Raw genomic sequence first — 19967 nt, forward strand, 5'->3', positions numbered from 1 at the left:
TCTACGCATGATTCAAATTCCGAACACTTCATTTTTGAATTTGAATTTACTGAAGTTTAATGTTATAAATAATTGAATAATGAAAACCCTGACGTTCTTTATTTTAACATCATTTACAGGTATCGATACAGCCTGTAATTTATAATATTAGGCATTTTCAAAAAAGTAACAGTCAAAATCAGAGATAAAATGTTTGCATCAGCAAAGATGGAAAGTAAAAAAATATTGATACGTTGAGCCGTTTTTTTTAGCCGATTTTTCAAAGTTTGGAAAATTTTACTCCATTTACTCCATAATGCTCCTTTAATCGCAAATCATACCAGAAGGACAAAATTCTTCGCGACTCTCAGAAGGAACGATTCGTAACTTTCTCCTTTATGAGTTTGTGGGTGAGGAGTGCGTGTATGTGTGGAAATGCGTATGCATACGTGTGAGTTTTACTCCTTGCAATCCTCGCATCTATAAACGCATGAAAACAAAAGTTACGAATTGGTTGTTCTGAGAGTCGCATAGGATTTGCGTAAAAGCATATTCCAGATGAAATTGAGCAAACCAATAGCTGTCTTAGCTGCAGTCCCTTGCGGACTAGTAAGTGTGATGATATTCAGGAAATTCTTGAATTAAAACGCTTGGAATTGCTGCATCCATTCACGACTAGATGACTTCCACGGGAATGCTTGACAAACATGAACCACTCCCAATCTACTTTTGATTTGTGAAACATATTAACCATATTGAAAACGCCAAATTGCTAGACTAATATTTATTTGACATTTTTGTCAGACGTACTCAAAGTGACAAGCTATTTCAGAGCAAGTGTTCTACCGATGCTTATTTCGAGCATTTTACCACTTTTCCGCACGATATTGGATATTACGATAGCTTGGAAAATGTGTAGGTTGGGACAACGACTGAACTACTCATTAGGGAGTACGTAAACGATGGAGAAATATCTGTTGAACGGATCAACGTTTTTAAGGCTAACGTAATGCATCATCTTTCACAGGACACTACAACACTTAGAGGTACGAGGACAATACATAATAACTATTGGATCCCAGTGAAATGATATTCTTTTAAGGGATCCAAAAAGAGTGCACAGATAAACTAATCATTATTTTGTAAAAAAAGGAGCGATAAGACTACTGTATGTCTACATTTATGTCTGTCTGTCAGTCTGTCTACCTGTCTTAATTTTCGTCTTCAGGAGCAATCGCAGCTTTGCCCTAAATTAATCTATACTGGTTATCGATCTGATATGCGAAGGTAAACTGTTGAATTGCGACGGTCCATAAAAAAGCATGTGTTGATGTAATGCATCAATTTCGACTTCAACGACTCGGTTATGATAAATCTTACCATGCCGGACCCGTCCAATGTCATCAGGAGAAAACATCAAACCGCTTACTGAAAATTTTCCTAATCTGGTTCCCAGAGAAATTGTTCAGCCAATTGATGAGGAATTCAGTGAGCCGCGCAATGTTGATTTTTCAGACTATTCTCCTGCTGAACGAACCAATGTAGTCATATTTTAGGGTAAAGTTCTAGAACATTAAGAACATTTACGGAACACCGAAGAAAATGTTTTTGTGCACATGTCTGCAACCATCAAGTTTCAGTATAATGCGTCGATATATCATAAGAAGAAATAACTGTTAAACCAATGTTGATTGATTGATTGTGTTGAATTATAGAGACTTTAAACTGTTGCAATGCTAGTCCCGCGAAGGACAAATCCAATCCAAACTCCTTCTTCATCTACCTTGATAAAGACACTTTATTGTCGTTGCTCGTCAGCAAACCGTGTTCGCTTCCACAAACATCAAACGACGTTCTCGTGTTCAATAGAATTCGCAATTAAATATAAAAAATGCCGACAAAACTCCAGACAAATCCAGACTTTTGATTTTCCAACATCCAGATTTTTGTTCAATACAACTGGCAATCATAGCTTAACCCTTTATAAGGCCGTGGAAACTAGGCAAGAAACCAACTTCAGATAAAATAATTCTTACATGGGGAAGAACACATTATCTTTGATAAAAAATAAACTATTGAAATAGTTGAAAAAATTGGTGGTAATATAGTTGCCACTGCTCGATAACGCCAAAAACCTTGCTTGCCGCTGCCTTATATTCATTTTATTGTGCCTTTGGTTGTACGAAAATTAAAACAATATCTCCAGTGCAACGGAAAAAATTTTTTTTATATAGACTTATAAAGAAAAAATAAAAAAAAAAGAATTTTTCATCAAACATACCATTTGTTTTTATAGAGAAAACTGTATGAACTCACAAAGTAGATCCTGAATAGAACGCTTACAGTGAAAAACTTATCAACCTGTTGCATGTTCAACGAATTTAAACAGATTTTTGCCGGCGCTCTGGAATCGCGGTTTTTACATAAAAATGACTGCCAAATAACATCGTACATTTTTACCAGTACACTTTGCCCCCCACAGGTGACCACTTTACTGCCCATGTTTGTATAGGAGACGTAAACGACAAAATGAACAGAATCGACTTTTTCGCTGTTTCGCATTCTACACAATGTAATACGTTTGCTCAACATGTAAACAAACATTTTTTGTTCGAAAACATTTGTGCAATTTCGAAAAAACGTTTCCGAAAAATCACTGCTTGTCCGCATAAACAGACGTAGTTCCATACAGCTTTCATACATCGTTCGAAAATCAACAATTGTCAGTATTATGTGCTATAAGCTAAATCTACATTTCAATCACATTCCTTGTATAGTTGAAACATGTCTGTCACGATAATGACTTATTACTTAGTGTTTCCTAATAGATAAATATAAGAAACCATTGAAATACTGCTTATATAATATAATTACTATTTTCTGTACACGATGAACAAAGATAAGCAATTGTGTTTTTTTTAATGTTATAATTATCTAAATTTCCGCATTTGAATCTTCAAGTAGAAAATGAAACAATCAGATCAGTAGTAAAATTGAAATAATATTGGTTCTTAGCATTATAACTCCTCGGATTCAACATTGAATTATTCCAGATACTCCGCATTTACTCATACCGTTGGAGTAAGTAACTCCACCATCTTTATGCGATTGATCGTTTATGGTAAATCATGTTGCTAAAATTACCAACATTGCAGATTGCCTTTGCAAATTCAATTAATTGAAGAAAAACATGAACCTGCTGTTCTTATCATATCCCAGAATTATTATATTCAGGAAAAAAGTACTATCATAGACTCGCAACAAATCAAGACTTCCCAGACATTTCCCTAAATTTCTTCCAACCCTTTTTGATTTTATCCGATAACAATTGAAACTACCGACGGAGACGTTTTGACTATTGTCGGAAATGTAAATACTAACGCTACAAACAGAGCAGCCTGGTGATTACGTCTAGCTATGCGGACAAATGTTCATTGAAACGATTGATTGTCCGCATAAATAGATGCAAGCGTTTTCTAAATGGAAAAAATATGTTATAATCCCCAAAATCACGTAGGCCATCTTTTTGCCGATAATATCCTTCAACTGGACAGATAATTTCTTCGAAAATTTGCATGGTTATGATTGTAGGCCAAAAAAACAATAAAGATGCGTTTTCCCAATACTAATGATGTTTTTTTTTCCAAAATATATATTTTTATCAAGGCTCATATGGCGTTAGCCTCACGGGGCCGGGAGTTCAATACTTTGACAATTTTTCTTATTATCTATGTTAGTAATATGTAACCGATTACTCGCGGTTGGCTCGAGGTTAGTATTACAAGTGTTTTCGTAATTCGGATGTTGCTGTCTCCAATGCTCTGTACGTGTGCCCGACACGGGATACTTCCTATTGGGATGCAGCTGACCCTTAATCAGCAACGACCCCCTAGTCTGTACCCCATATCTAGCGTGGTGCGTCTTTCTCGACTCGAGGAATCCAGGATAGAATGGTCACTAACCGGCGCAATCAACAGTTCATGTAGAGTTGTCATGAGCGGTACAAACTTTGGCTCTTGTTGAATGATCAGTGGACTGCACAACCTTTGGCCCGTGTATCTGTAAAGAGTGTGTGTATGTATTGCCGCGACTAAGTAAAAGTTTATCGATCGGATAGGAGGGATATAAAACGGGGACACAACGAAGGAAACATCATTTAACGTTGACATCGGCGTTTCTGAGGAACAGGTACAGATGAAGCAGAAGATCAGGATCACGGCTACCTAAGATATCCCGGACGGGGATCTCCGATTGTCTGCCTTGTGCTCTCAGTGCTCTAGAGAGCTAAGAGCGAGCAGTATGGAACCGGATACACGACCAGACAACATGCTCGATGTCGTGGTAGTCATCGCCACAATCACAAAGATTGTTTGCTGCGAGCCCAATGCGATAGAGATGCGCGTTTAGGTTGTAGTGATTGGACATAAGCCGAGATATCACGCGAATGAAATCACGACCTACATTCAATCCCTTGAACCATGCCCTCGTCGAGACCTTAGGGATAATCGTGTGTAACCAACGACCGAACTCATCTCCATTCCACATGCGCTGCCAACTTACGAGCGTATACTGACGAGGAATGTGGAAAAATTCATCATAAGCAATTTGCCTTTCAAAAAGTGTGCCTTCTAAAGCGCCCACCTTAGCTAGCGAGTCCGCTTTCTCATTCCCCGGAATCGAACAATGAGAGGGAACCCATGCTAAGGTAATCTTGAATAAATTTTCGACCGAAACACTCAATAGTTGTCTTATTCTAGTTAGGAAATAAGATGAGCGTTTATCAACCTTCATTGAGCGGATTGCCTCTATTGAACTGAGACTGTCTGAAAAAATAAAATAGTGGTCGATGGGCAATGTTTCAATGATCCCCAGTGCGTAGTATATCGCACCCAGTTCAGCGACATACACGGAACAAGAATCTTTGAATTTGAGAGAGGCACTAGAATTTTCATTGAAGATGCCGAAGCCAGTGGACCCGTTTATGAATGAACCGTCAGTAAAGAACATTTTATCAGATCTAACTTTCCCATATTCTGCCGAAAATATCGGCGGAATATAATCGGAGCGTAGATGATCTGGGATTCCATGGATTTTTTGTCGCATGGACAGATCAAAAATGACAGAGGAATTGCAAAAGTATGGGAAGCAAACTTGGTTGGAGATGCCTGGTGAAGGGTGCACGTCGTGGGTAAGGTACTCATGGTATAAAGACATAAAACTTGACTGAGGGATCAGTTGGAGTAGATTTTCGAAGTTATCAATCACCAATGGATTCATGATCTTGCAACGGATGAGAAATCTGTAGGATAATTCTGTGAACCGAAGAGTAAGCGGGGGTACTCCTGCCAAAACTTCGAGACTCATCGTATGTGTCGAATGCAAACACCCCATGGCTATACGCAGGCAACGATATTGTATTCTCTCCAGCTTGAGAATATGAATCCTGGCAGCTGATCGGAAGCAAATACTGCCATCATCATCATACTAATGATGTTGTCGATTACGTCTCCTATGCAATCATGGGCAGTTCACCTCCTCACAAAAAAAAGTTCGATTTTTAAACTTTTTTCTAATAATGAAAAATGTACTATTTTCAATTTTCATAACAAAAACCGCTCACTTTCTTGAAATACAATAAATTCAGCTACAATATTCTTGGAAGAACGGGAATTTTAGTGGAATGTGGACACAGGAAATGGGCATGTTCCTTAGGATGACCGCATTCCCCCCAGTTCCCCTAACACTTAATTCCTTGAAGATGGAGAAAATATACTACTACAGTCGATGAGTGCTTCAGTGGTACCGTCACAATGTAGTTGATTACTTTGAGAAGGGCCTCAATCCTCCCAAGACGAAACGAACTCCCTTATATTATGTTTTCAAAAAGTCGTTTGTTTGATAAACCCCATAAGTCCGTGTTTCCAATTATCACCACAAGTGGCTCTGCGATAGATATACAATTTCATTTATTGTTTACCGATTCCATAAGGCATCGTGCACAAATTACGTAACGCGAGTTTGTATTGGTAGCTAAACATAAGCTTATTCCTGTTTTTTTCGCTGGATGCAAAATAAAGCTAGGGCATCTCGGTAATGCTGAAGCAGTTCAATACAGTGGTCCAATGTACGTTGCGATTCGTTCAGGAAGGCACTGTTCTCCGAACGCATATTCTCATGGGTTTATTTTTAAACAGGGTTGACAACCTTTCTGAATTCGAGGTTATTCGGTATCACGAAATAATCAAGCCAGTAATCAGAATTAATCTAGATGGAGGACCAGACGAAAACCCTTAAAATGTCATAGATATTTTCGATTTATCATTTTAATCTGTTGAATCTTGATGCAATATTAGTTCCTACAGATGCTCCAGCACGCATTGTTTTCAACTGAGTTGAACGTCGGATTGTCCCTCTTTCCCGGGAATTAACAGGTTCAATACTTCCTCATAATCACGAGGGATCTCACTTGGATTAAAAACTCTCGAAACAAGGGACCCAAGTAGTGGAATGTAACGACAGGAACTGCTGCATTAAACGAAGTATTAGTTACTATTGTGTAAATTAACATCAATTTAAACCAGCTCATGTTTCCTTCAACCAAACACTATATGTTTTGTAAGCACCAATTCCAACAGGTGTGAGCAGATACGCAACCTTCCCAATTTTTCTGGATTTTCAAGACTTTTTGTCACGTTCCCTATCCTTCCCTAACGTTGTATATCCTGATAAATACTAAATTTTGCCTGATTTTTAAGAAATGATCCTGATTTCTCCTGATTTTTGTACTTTTTACTTTATCAGAATAAAAATTATCCGTAAAAAATATACTGGGATCCTTGTCAAAGTTTTCCTGCTTCGAAATGAGAACTTTCAACTGTCCTGAATCTCCGGTCTGGACATGTATATTGCTTACATTAAATTAAATTCTCCTAATACAAAACTCTACCAAACTTATTTATTAAGATGTATGATCGTTGCAAATCTATTCAGTCGATTACTTTTCAGATTTTTCAGAATGAAAGTTCCGAATTATTTTCACAACGCTCAAATATTTCAAGACTTTTCAAAACAGTGCTATATAATTTCATATAACCAGAATATTTGACAAATCTAAGAAATGATAATGAGATTATGTCCGAGGAACAACATTATCTTGTATGATGTGTACATATGAATTGAATTCATAGTCAGTGTAATAAGATTTTCTATAACATACGCTCGTCAGATCAGATTCAAAGTAGAATCAACTTTAAGTGTGTTCAATTGAGTTAAATAACATCAAAGTTTTAAAAAAATCAACAATTCATCCACTGTCGGTCTGATTTTTTCTTTTAATGAATAAAGATTCATTCCAGAGTATGGACGATGAATTCAAAGAAATTCTGAATATTGATTTCTCAGAAAATCACTCTAATGATGCTGTAGGTTCTGGGAAAAAAATATAAACGATCAAAGGATCTCTCCAAAATTCTCTCAATGGCAAGAACTACAACTGGTCAGCATGAAAAATACGAGGATAGAATTTCTGAGCTGTACGAAAGATGACGTAAGATTGTAGACAAAACAAGAAGAATGTAGAATGAAATTTTGAAAAATAGTAAGTCTTCCTTGAGAATGATGATTTTGTTTTCCCAAAAATCGGCGCGACAACCCAATATGAATCATCCTGATTTCTTCTTGATTATTCTTTTCATTCTTCTTGTTTTTCGAAAATTATAGTTGACTGGATGTGAGCATTAATTTTCCGTCTCTGTTTGTTCAAGATTCTATGAACTTGCCGAAAGTTGTTGCGTAGTCACTACTTGCATATGAGAAACTTACGTATGAACATTTGACTCCAACCTGGGCAGATATTTGATTTCATTACGTTGATAATCTCATTACTTGAAAAGCTGAAAATTTTTCTAACGGCTTTGACTTTGTGTACAGATTAGCGTTACGTAACTTGAGGGGGAGGGGGGTTTGTCTTACGTTACTTTTTGTTACATAGGGTGGGGGGGAGGTGGTCCAAAATCGCATTTTTAGCGTTACGTAATTTGTGCACGACGCCTAAGAAGCATGATCAACTCAACACAATCGGAATGTCTTCTGATTCGGATTGCGACCCGGACACGACCCCGAAATGTAAGTGAAAGTCATGAGAAGGGTAAAATTCATTGGAACGGCTTAGACGGCTCGCACACCGGAGCAATAAGCAACTAACAACTAGAAACATGCAATAAGAAATATTATCACCAATGGGATTTTCCATTTAATTTTTTATTACCTCGCACACCGACGCACTACGATATTGCTAACGCCTTTGTAGAGCAACATATATCGCTAGCAACACGACGTTTCGGTTGAAAAACAACTTATCGCCTATAATTAAAAGGTGTGTCACATCAAATTGCATCACGGAAAAAACGCTGTAGAAATTCGCCCAGTAGACCGATCCTTTTGAAAATTTTAGACAGTAAAATAAAAACTATTAAACAACTTTTGGCATTTTCTTTTTATTCATACTTCGAGCCCAAGCCCGTATGCTCGCACCTTTCTCTTTACCCCGTCCATAAGGTTCTGTACAACGTCAGATTGTAGTTTTTTTTAACAGAAATCCATTTTCTCTTGAAGTCCGCCTCCGGGCCTGCTTCATAATCGCCCAATATTTCTCTATTGGGCGAAGCTCCGGCGCGTTGGGCGGGTTCATTTCCTTTGGCACGAAGGTGACCCCGTTGGCTTCGTACCACTCCAACACGTCCTTTGAATAGTGGCACGAAGCGAGATCCGGCCAGAAGATGGTCGGGCCCTCGTGCTGCTTCAATAGTGGTAGTAAGCGCTTCTGTAGGCACTCCTTAAGGTAAACCTGCCCGTTTACCGTGCCGGTCATCACGAAGGGGGCGCTCCGCTTTCCGCAAGAGCAGATCGCTTGCCACACCATGTACTTTTTGGCAAACTTGGATAGTTTCTGCTTGCGAATCTCCTCCGGAACGCTGAATTTGTCCTCTGCGGAGAAGAACAACAGGCCCGGCAGCTGACGAAAGTCCGCTTTGACGTAGTTTTCGTCGTCCATTACCAGGCAATGCGGCTTCGTCAGCATTTCGGTGTACAGCTTCCGGGCTCGCGTCTTCCCCACCATGTTATGCCTTTCGTCTAACCGCGAGCCTTCTGAACCTTGTATGTACGCAGGCCCTCCCGCTGCTTGGTCCGCTGGACGAATGAACTTGACAAATTCAGCTTATTGGTGACATCCCGGACCGAACTTCTCGGATCACGTCTAAACTGCTTAACTACGCGCTTGTGATCTTTTTCACTGACGGAGCATCCATTTTTGCCGTTCTTCACCTTCCGGTCGATGGTTAGGTTCTCGAAGTATCGTTTTAGTACTCTGCTGACCGTGGACTGGACGATTCCCAGCATCTTACCGATGTCCCGATGTGACAACTCCGGATTCTCGAAATGAGTGCGCAGGATTAATTCACGACGCTCTTTTTCGTTCGACGACATTTTTCCAAATTTACGAAAAATTGACAGTGAAGCATGGCCAACGTGATCTATACACTCTTATCTGATTATAAGCGAAAGCTGAAGATATAATTCCTAAAAATTAAATTTCTACAGCGTTTTTTCCGTGATGCAATTTGATGTGACACACCCTTTAGGTAAGTTTCGTTCTTAAAAAATCAAGCTTCAAAACCGCTAAATAATGCGCTGATTTCTCGTTTGTTTGAGAAACCCCCTGAGTCCACCAACTTTGAAGCATTATTTTTTGGGCTCAACCTGTTATACTGATGGAGTAGCGGTCCCAAATAATATGTTTTTAGTGTAATAACCGAACCTGATGCCAACAAATAGGAGAACCAGGTCAAAATTTTGAGAAAAACAGTTTTTTTTTTCGTTTTCTCGCAAGTGAAATGGACTTATGGGGTTCCTCAAACAAACGATTCATTTTCGATGTTACACATTTTTTGTACAGAATTTTGGAAGAAAAGTGAAAAAGTTTGTTACATTGCTCGGGATGTTGCAGACATGAAGAGATCGTGGTATAAAATATCCCCTGAGGTTGACCCACAGAGAGTCCAAACTTCGATTGATGGTATCCGAAGAAAAGTACGAAGGTTCATCAAAACTGTAACGGAAATTTTTCTCCTATCGTTCTTTTGATTTAAACGATTTGTTTTTCAAATTGCATTTCATACTCGAGCACCTAATAGATAATTCAGTTTTCGATTACTTTATTGCTTGAATTGTCCAAATAAATGTAGAAGCAATCTTTTGAAGGCAATTTTCGATTATCTCTCGGATGGTTTCTCGGCCATGGCCATGGTTATGGTCTGCGTAAACAATAGTTTTTGCATAGCTCTACAAAAAAAAGGAAAAAGAGTCTAATTGTGTGATCACGGAGTAAGATTGACCAAATTTTCAATTATACAATCTGGAAAATCCAATTTGAACAGCTGTTAGGATACAGAGGGTTTTTTTTCGACACACAAAATGGATAATCCTGTAAAATTCACACAAGCGATAATAAAATTCAGATTCACGTTTTCTTTTGGAATGTTCGCTACATTTCGATTCAGATTCCAAGCCATTACAACTCAAGTTAGTAACGCAAGAAATATTTTCGTTGTAACGAAGGCTACTGACCAATTAGGGATAACACAAATACACCTTTCGCCCATGTTAAGTACATTCAACTTTATCCTCAATAGCTCACGAAGGCGCCAGGATAAAAGAACCTTCTCCCAAACAGTTTCGAACGAATCCGCCAAAAGTTTGACGCGCCCAACCAACGCGACGGAAACAGAAAGCAAAATAAATGCATCGGTAATTCGATTTCCCGTAGCTCTCTTTTTCCCGTTCACTCGAACCCAAACACACCAACAGAAGCCCACGACGGATAACCCGTGTGTAACTCCGGTGCTGCTACTGCAGAGAGGGGACAACGTTTGCGAATAGTCAGAGCCCGGGGAGTGCGTGCGCAGCCGCGTGACACGAGAGAAACATCACCAAATGATATCAAAATATTATCCAGCTCTAGTACCCAGAGAGCAACCAAGCGGTAACGGTGTGTTGATGGTAGTTTTTTTTCGTTTCGAATGGTACAGGTTTTCCTCCAGCCAATTTTATGGCCAGATTTGGGTGCCTAAGGTGTAACACGTTTGGGTGTGATCATTAGTAGTGCTCTTGCTAGGGAGAAGCAGTGAAAATGCCGTGAAAGTGCAAACACAAATGCAATTTGATAAAGTGAACTTTTGCTGGTGGACGTGGGAGACGCAGGAAGTGCACACGAAGAAGGAAAAATAAGGGCGACACTCTGTCTATCCCACAAATCGAATTAGGGGAGGTGTACCTTTCCACTGCTGGCTGGATAAATTGGGACAGCCACCACACACAAAGGAAGTTGGCAACGGAAAGGTGCAGCGAAACAAAACATGGCTGGTGAGTAAAGTAAGGCTGAATAACTATATTGTATTGTTATTTTTTTACGTCTGGTTGCAATTCGCTCGTTTCACTTTTGCTCAATTCAATCTGCGATAGACGCGTTACCCAGAATTGAAGTAATTACATAATCCGGAAGATAATTATTCATCGTTCAGTCACGTTTCAAGTTGAGATAAAAACGAAACACACAAGCACACAGCATTTGTCAGATATCGATGTCCCGGAAAACCACCGCCAGAGTTTACAGAGATACGTATCGATTCACCTGATCTGCGCGAATCTCTGTCTGTGCCCAAGTGAGTCCGAGACGACTCGAATTGCAATGGGCGTTGCAAAATAGAAAAAAAAAAGTTGGAATAAAGTTCGCTACCAAAGTGATAACTGTTGTTGTTTTCGTTCCCCCCCAATGGACCGAGTGAAACGGTGCGTAATGAGAATATAGACAGCGATCTGAATCAGATGATTGACGCTTGAGTGACTTTCAGGAAGAAAGCCTTTTGGGGGGGTGACGTTGTTAACGTCCGCTGCACACTTGTACTCGGAAACATGGAAATGCCAGCAAATTTATATGCCAGCGATTAGTTCAATGCTTCCCGTGTGCGAACAGGTGCGAACGGTTATAAAAATAACAAGGCAGTATATTTAACTGGATTTTCCAGAAACATATTAGTTTGCCAAACACGGTTGTACATCTTCGTTGTTTACATGTACGGGTCGAACTAAGTATGATGTTACATCAATCAAAAATGAACCATTGTTGGATTTGTTGTTTTTTTCCTCTTGTACTTACTTTGGAATTACATTCCATAGGAAATTAAACATCTTTTTCAACACGTCGCCAACTAATTCGACTCATTCTATTAGTCCTAGTATTTTTCCGGTTCATCAGAAAGTACAGGGGCCGACACTAAAATATACACGCCATCGAAACATATCTACAGATCGTTTACAAATTTTCGTTCCACTCATGCTTAGTCGATCACACAACCACTTTAGCTCCCCGCTTCTAATGGCAACCGCGAGATTCCTTGTGTTCGTAGACAGTAGAACCTGGCAGTAATCACGGAGAGTTGATCGTGCTGCGGACTACTGGCGTAGATGACAATGACGAAGACAAAGCGCTGCCTACCGCGTCCTTCCTCACCCGTAAGTCCATCGAAATCTGGGCAAGAGAAATGGATGGCCCTCTCCCTGATAGTGGTAGTGCGGTATACGCCCTAAAAGTGTGGAACCGCTATCAAGCACAAAGACTGTAACCTACCAGATGGTCTATCTACCCGACGGGTAAAGGTGAGGGTTACGTACCACCAGTATCCCAACTGTGTCAAGTGCGTTATGAGCTGTGTACAGCCCATTGACATGATCGAAAAAGAAATCGTTAGCTATCTTCAGGACCAAAAGGTCAGGTCAAAAGGTGCGAGGGGAATTAAGCGACGAACCGACCGGACCGACTTCCTTCGTGAACATTCCAACGATAGACTTGACGTACACCCCGGAACTCATCGACTTTGGTTATTTTCGTGAGAGAACGAGGCCTTATCACCCGTTGCCCATGCAATGCTCCAAATGATGGGCGTTCGGTCACACCAAAGCAAAATGTTGACAAGACAATGCAACATGTCCCGAAAACCGCGAGATTCCTGCGGAGACACCTAAATGCCAGCGGCCCTTCTGTAGGAGCATTCTGTAGGAGCATTGAACCACTGCGACCATTAGTTTGATCTATTGTGGTGCCAGCGGCCCTTGTTCTGCAGAAAAGGTGGATGAGGATGAGGATGAGGAAAATTTTGCAATCATGATAGTTGTCCAGTACTCTTGCAACATGCCTTGCATGAGATGCTTGAGCTCGTGGTTCGTCTTTCCTCTCAATATACCGTCCTCCTGCACACTGTCGAAGATGGTTATTAACACCGAGTTCTCGCAGGTTCTCTTCGAGCATTGTTCACATCCAGTGTTGAAAAAAATCATCTTCGATAAGCTCAAATGCATAGATTTTCGGGCTAGGTTACATCAAAAACCTTGTAACAGTTGGCACAACTGTTATCGTCATATAGTGTTTAAAGATTATTTATTTACTTATTTATTATTGGTGTGAATATTTGTTGAGTTGTGTTTATTTATTTTTAAATTTATTTATTTATTCATTTATTTATTTATTGGTTAGAATAATTAATAATCACTAATAAGATCACATTCATATATTCAAATTAGAACTCACACCGAAACATTCACAGTGTACCTCCACTAAGTCACAACTGAAAGTAATCTGAAAGATACTCCAGAAAGTATACTTAAGAGCTTAGATTTCCCATTCCACCTCCCTGCAGCTGGGCGAAAAAGCTTAATCGCCAAAGTTGTTCGGCCAATGAGTGTCTGTTCGCGCAGCGCTTACTTCCGTGGCCTTGAGTTTGGGGAGGAAAATGAGAAGTTCGTATTCAAGGACGGTTAGTTGAAGCAAGATGCACACAAGGGGATGCTTTGAGGAAATTGTCTTCGGCTGAGCTTGAGCTCTGAATCGCGAGATACCCTGCGGTTTATCTGAGGACTACAATGTTCCTCGACCATTTTGCCAAGAACTGTCCGACATCGCGGAACCATTGTGTGTTTTGTTCGCGATCGCCATTTGTAAGTTTTCTCTATATAACGTGGTGCTTTGTGATTATAATTTGAATGGTTTTCAGTGAGAGCATTGTTCCTAGCATCCTAAAGAACCGCTTATTTAAAGGGTGTGTCCCATCAATTTGCATCACGGAAAAAACGCTGTAGAAATTCGCCCAGTAGAGCGATCCTTTTGAAAACTTTAGACAGTAAAATAAAAACTATTAAACAACTTTTGGCATTTTCTTTTTATTCATACTTCGAGCCCAAGCCCGTATGCTCGCACCTTCCTCTTTACCCCGTCCATAAGGTTCTGTACAACGTCAGGTTGTAGTTTTTTTTTAACAGATATCCATTTTCTCTTGAAGTCCGCCTCCGATTTGACAACTTTTGGGTTCTTCCGGAGGGCCTGCTTCATAATCGCCCAATATTTCTCTATTGGGCGAAGAAGCTCCGGCGCGTTGGGCGGGTTCATTTCCTTTGGCACGAAGGTGACCCCGTTGGCTTCGTACCACTCCAACACGTCCTTTGAATAGTGGCACGAAGCGAGATCCGGCCAGAAGATGGTCGAGCCCTCGTGCTGCTTCAATAGTGGTAGTAAGCGCTTCTGTAGGCACTCCTTAAGGTAAACCTGCCCGTTTACCGTGCCGGTCATCACGAAGGGGGCGCTCCGCTTTCCGCAAGAGCAGATCGCTTGCCACACCATGTACTTTTTGGCAAACTTGGATAGTTTCTGCTTGCGAATCTCCTCCGGAACGCTGAATTTGTCTTCTGCGGAGAAGAACAACAGGCCCGGCAGCTGACGAAAGTTCGCTTTGACGTAGGTTTCGTCGTCCATTACCAGGCAATGCGGCTTCGTCAGCATTTCGGTGTACAGCTTCCGGGCTCGCGTCTTCCCCACCATGTTTTGTCTTTCGTCGCGGTTAGGAGCCTTCTGAACCTTGTATGTACGCAGGCCCTCCCGCTGCTTGGTCCGCTGGACGAATGAACTTGACAAATTCAGCTTATTGGCGACATCCCGGACCGAACTTCTCGGATCACGTCTAAACTGCTTAACTACGCGCTTGTGATCTTTTTCACTGACGGAGCATCCATTTTTGCCGTTCTTCACCTTCCGGTCGATGGTTAGGTTCTCGAAGTATCGTTTTAGTACTCTGCTGATCGTGGATTGGACGATTCCCAGCATCTTACCGATGTCCCGATGTGACAACTCCGGATTCTCGAAATGAGTGCGCAGGATTAATTCACGACGCTCTTTTTCGTTCGACAACATTTTTCCAAATTTACGGAAAATTGACAGTGAAGCATGGCCAACATGATCTATACACTCTTATCTGATTATAAGCGAAAGCTGAAGATATAATTCCTAAAAATTAAATTTCTACAGCGTTTTTTCCGTGATGCAATTTGAGCGAGAAATAAAGCGACAGGTAGTTATTATGATGTGAGAATTATTGGCTAATTATAATTACGGTAATTTGCAAACTTTGCAAAATAGGAAAATTCCTCTTGGCGATACCCGACAAGCAAACACGTCGAAGAAAAGACTGCGCCGTCAACATCGCGCCTTCGAAGTAACCGCTGGACAGAACCAACCGGCGGAAATCCGCATCTAGAAAACTACAAGGAGTGGGTGAGGAAATTTGTGCCCTCACCGCACTCCCCAGGTACCCTGTTTTGTCCATGTGCACATGTGATGTCCCTTAGATTCAAGCAAAGTTAAATATACGAAATGTAAGAAATGTACGAAATCAAAGTAAAATGAAACCCGTAGTCCACTCAAGCATTCAGAGAGTTTTGTCATTATAATGTCTAGGAGTAAAAGTCAATACATGTGATCCTGTAATCGTTCATTTTATGTTTCATTAAGGTTTCACGTTATCCGCGTCTCATGATTAATATTTGGATTTCATTGTTGTTTTGGAGCCTTTGTTTCACAGATGGTTGAGCCGGTCGGGTGATTTGTTCGCTGAATATTTCCGGTGATGAGAAAACCCTGTTGTGGTTTTCTGTGCCTTTTAGGGTGATTCTTGGTCTTTTGACGGTTTTCTCGGAGTACTCTACGGGTGTCTTCTAGAAGTCTTCGCTGGCAGGAATTGGTACAGCTCGATCGTTCCCCGATCCTTATAAAAGTATACACTTTAGGCCTGCCTGTCAGGCCTCTAGCTGGGCAACTAACGCGGCGATTGGTCCTCGAAAGAGGTGGCGCTTAAGCCAAGCGCTTAAGAGAGGTCGTTTTGTTGTTTTATTCAAGCATCCTACCATTCACCTATCTATTGAATAAAACCAACGCATAGATGGGTAAAAACTTTTGCAACGCCCTGATAAGTTCCGGATCAGGTTTGAAGAACAATATTGGGGACAGTTCGAAATGTCGATCAACTTTTTTAGTGACTTTCGACACTTTTGGCTGGTCCGTCACTTTACTTTCATTGAGACTTTTAGCGTGAGAGGTATAGATGTACCACTACGCCAGATCGGCGATCAACTGTTGCAAAACGTGTTCGGACATAAATCAAATACTGAGTTCCACTTGATATTAGAGACAAAGACATCGAACGTCGAACAACCAAGCGAAAAAGTATTGGTTTTTTGTATTGGTATTGGTTTTTTGAGGGCTGCAAACTAAAAATTGATGTGTTAAAACCCAGCTCTTCAAACCCACGCAAATAAATATTCATTGTGCTCCGTGCTTGTTGGAATCAAAAACAAACAGGACAGAAAGTGTCTCTAGCCATGGTGGTTAGACATAACTACTAGAGCGAATTACTTAGGAAATCTTCAAATTTCTTAGAAATTGGACTGCCTTAACATATCAGCACTTTTCAACACTTTTGGAATGCTTGGAAAAGTGCTGATATGTTAAGGCAGTTCAATCGCTTAAAATATCGGGCGTAGGATGTAGCTTCGGTTATATTAAACCAAAATTTTCCTATTTTTTCATCAATTCAAAGCACGAAAGCTACCGTATTATATAAGGAAAACACATTTGTTTAGAAGGACCGAACATCTGCCAAAGTTTGCCGTCAACTATCTGCTGGTTAAAACTTGAATTAATACACCTCGATACTAATCAATGACATATGAGGGGCTTAGAATGCAAGGGGTTTAAGTGACTTGATCGATTTCTCTTCATCGACTTTCTCTTTTGATCATAACTTAACTGCAAACACATTCCCAGCTTATTTGACAATGTGAACGATAGGTCAGAACCTCAATTATCGGTTTCTATAGTAAAATCAAATTGGAATGTTTTTGTGCGCTGAATTATTCACGAAAGAAAACGTGTATGAAGAGAAATCGATCAAGGCACTTACACCCCTTGCATTCTAAGCCCCTCATATAATTTGATATGCTCTCAAAGGACAAATAATCATCTGATGTTTCTAGAACAAGAGAGCGGGTTGATTCGACGAACACCAAACGACTTTTCAAACAAAACCGCATTTGATAGTTCATATCCATTCGTCTCATCCCTTCTAGCTGAACGCGACTACATCGGTTTCGCAACGCTTGCCGAGCAGGTGCACCGCAAGTCGGTGAAACGTGGCTTCGAGTTCACACTGATGGTTTGCGGTGAGAGTGGCCTTGGCAAATCTACTCTCGTGAATAGTTTGTTTCTAACGGATCTCTACCAGCACCGAACGGTTCCATATGACGAAGAGCGCATAGATAAGACCACCAAGATAGACAGGAAAACTTTGGACATCGAAGAGAAAGGCGTCAAGCTGAGGTTGACTATCGTGGATACGCCCGGTTTCGGTGACGCGCTCAACTGCGAGGACAGCTGGCGCGTCTGTACGCAATACATCGATGAGCAGTTCCGGCAGTACTTCACCGACGAGAGCGGCCTAAACCGACGTAACATTCAGGACAATCGTGTTCATTGTTTGCTGTATTTTGTACCGCCATGGGCACATGGGTAAGTAGTTCAAACAAACGTAGACATTGAAAAAAATTGGCACGAAAACTTACGCTCCTCCAAGTCTCCGACAGATGGACATCGACTTGATGCGAAGGATGCATAAAAAGGTTAACATTGTGGTAGTTATCGGCAAGGCTGACACGCTGACCACGACCGAAGTGCAAAAGCTTAAATCCCGTATTCTGGAAGACATCGAATCGAACGGAATTCTGATCTACCAGTTCCCGGATTGTGACTCCGACGAAGATGAGGACTTTAAACAGCAAGATCGTGAACTGAAGGCAAGTATACCATTCGCGGTGGTTGGAAGTAACATTGTGCTGGAGGTAGCCGGCAAACGGATTCGGGGCCGTCAGTATCCTTGGGGAGTGGTGGATGGTAAGGAGATTTAATAAACTTTTAATTGCTTTAATTAACCATTATGTTCTACCTCAATTGCAGCCGAAAATCCTCAGCACAGTGACCTAATAAAGCTGCGTACGATGCTGATCTCAACACACATGCAGGACCTCAAGGATACAACACGAGATGTGCATTACGAAAACTTCCGAGCCCAGTGCATTTCGCAGATATCGCAACATGCAATGCGCGAACGTAACAAGCTGAAACGAGAATCGATTGCTTCCAGCCACGAGGCTAGCGGTTTGAACGATACGGATAGATTACTGCAGCAGAAGGAGGAAGAGGTTAGTATTGGGTCCTTTACATTTTTCTCTCATTTCAACCTTTTCATTACTCTACAGATCAGGAGAATGCAGGATATGCTAGCGCAAATGCAGGAAAAACTGAAATCTACCCAACTCAACGATGCCGTCATTGACGTTTAGACGCATGCAGGGATACCCACAATAACTACGTAAACTTCCGTGACACGTAAACACATTGAAACACGCGCAACGTTTAGGTGGAAATTTTGTTATAGGTTAAGGCATCTCACATACACTCACGTAAAGAAAACATAGACAAAACAACATATTCACATAAAATCATAACCGAAGTAATTGAATGAGTTATTCGTCGAAATCCGGATTAAGACATAACAATTTATAAGCATTTGTGAAAACTTGTGTAGAACACATCAAACTCTTAGTTTCTCGTTTGAAATGAAGAATGTTTACGACCAGTGAAATAGATAACACTCAATTGATGTCTAACGTATTGTAGCAAACAAAAATCACCATAATTAATCCACATTTTTTTTGGGCAGGAAAATGTTGATAATATTTATGAAAAACGCTGTAACGACCAAAGAACACAATCAAATAGAACAGTTCGCTCTCCTGGAAATAGAACCACCTATCAAAAAAAAACAAGGCACCCGACAGAAACCAAACAATCGTGCAATATACACAGTAAGGAAAGCAAGATGACAACTCAATCTGAATTTTTAATGTTTTAATACACAGGAGAGGTAGAAGTTCTGTATTGTTTTGAACGATCGGTTTAATTGTTATTTTTAGAGCATCATCATATTTTATAGAGAATATCTTGAGTGCGAGAAAGTGAACAGAAAGTCTAGATGGTATATTTATTCTTGTTTTTTGCTATTGAAGTGTTTATTTTATAGATTTGATCAGAGCATTATTTATCCAAAAAGAGTTTTTTTGCAATGGCAGAATCCATTTATTTATACAACATCTGTATCATGTCCTAATCTATCCTGATGGTGTTTGGTTTGCAAGTCTAAGTTATCACGAATCTCGTCACGGTAGCAGCAACACACATACAAAAGTAAAGAACAGTGCAACCATGATTAGTATTACTAGAAACTAGATATTTCAATAAAACTCGATTTGAACGAAACATGTTTTACATTTTGGCATGCAAGCGACTATGGGGCCAGGTGAACATCTGAGAGAAATGGAAGAAGCTTAAAACTATATTCCTTTTCACTATCTCATTCGGCTGGTTGCGAGATCAATTCACACCACTCTTATCTTCAAAGGCTTTCAAATAGTATTCTCATTTAACCTGTAAGCCAAGATAATTTTCAACTATTAGGTGTACCGGTTAATTCCTTCGGTTTTACAACAGATGACGT

The 19967-nt window shown here is 40.4% G+C and overlaps 1 protein-coding gene across 6 annotated transcripts in view; it reads left to right on the plus strand.

Moving 5' to 3' along the window:
* The window catches only part of LOC129775676 (septin-4), a 31075-nt gene extending 11345 nt beyond the window's left edge, over positions 1-19730 (plus strand). For 5 of the 6 annotated variants that reach the window (XM_055780694.1, XM_055780684.1, XM_055780702.1 and 2 more), the window contains exons 2-6: positions 11067-11400; positions 17485-17923; positions 17988-18304; positions 18368-18612; positions 18670-19730. In XM_055780694.1, the coding sequence (XP_055636669.1) occupies positions 11394-11400; positions 17485-17923; positions 17988-18304; positions 18368-18612; positions 18670-18753 (1092 nt within the window). In that variant the 5' untranslated portion in view covers positions 11067-11393 and the 3' untranslated portion in view covers positions 18754-19730. Of the gene's footprint in view, positions 1-9828; positions 11401-17484; positions 17924-17987; positions 18305-18367; positions 18613-18669 lie in introns of those variants that run through there. The other variant, XM_055780676.1, reaches the window with a different exon arrangement.
* The last annotated feature ends 237 nt before the right edge of the window (positions 19731-19967 follow it).

Source organism: Toxorhynchites rutilus, chromosome 1, assembly GCF_029784135.1.
Source record: "Toxorhynchites rutilus septentrionalis strain SRP chromosome 1, ASM2978413v1, whole genome shotgun sequence".
Lineage (NCBI taxonomy): Eukaryota > Metazoa > Arthropoda > Insecta > Diptera > Culicidae > Toxorhynchites > Toxorhynchites rutilus.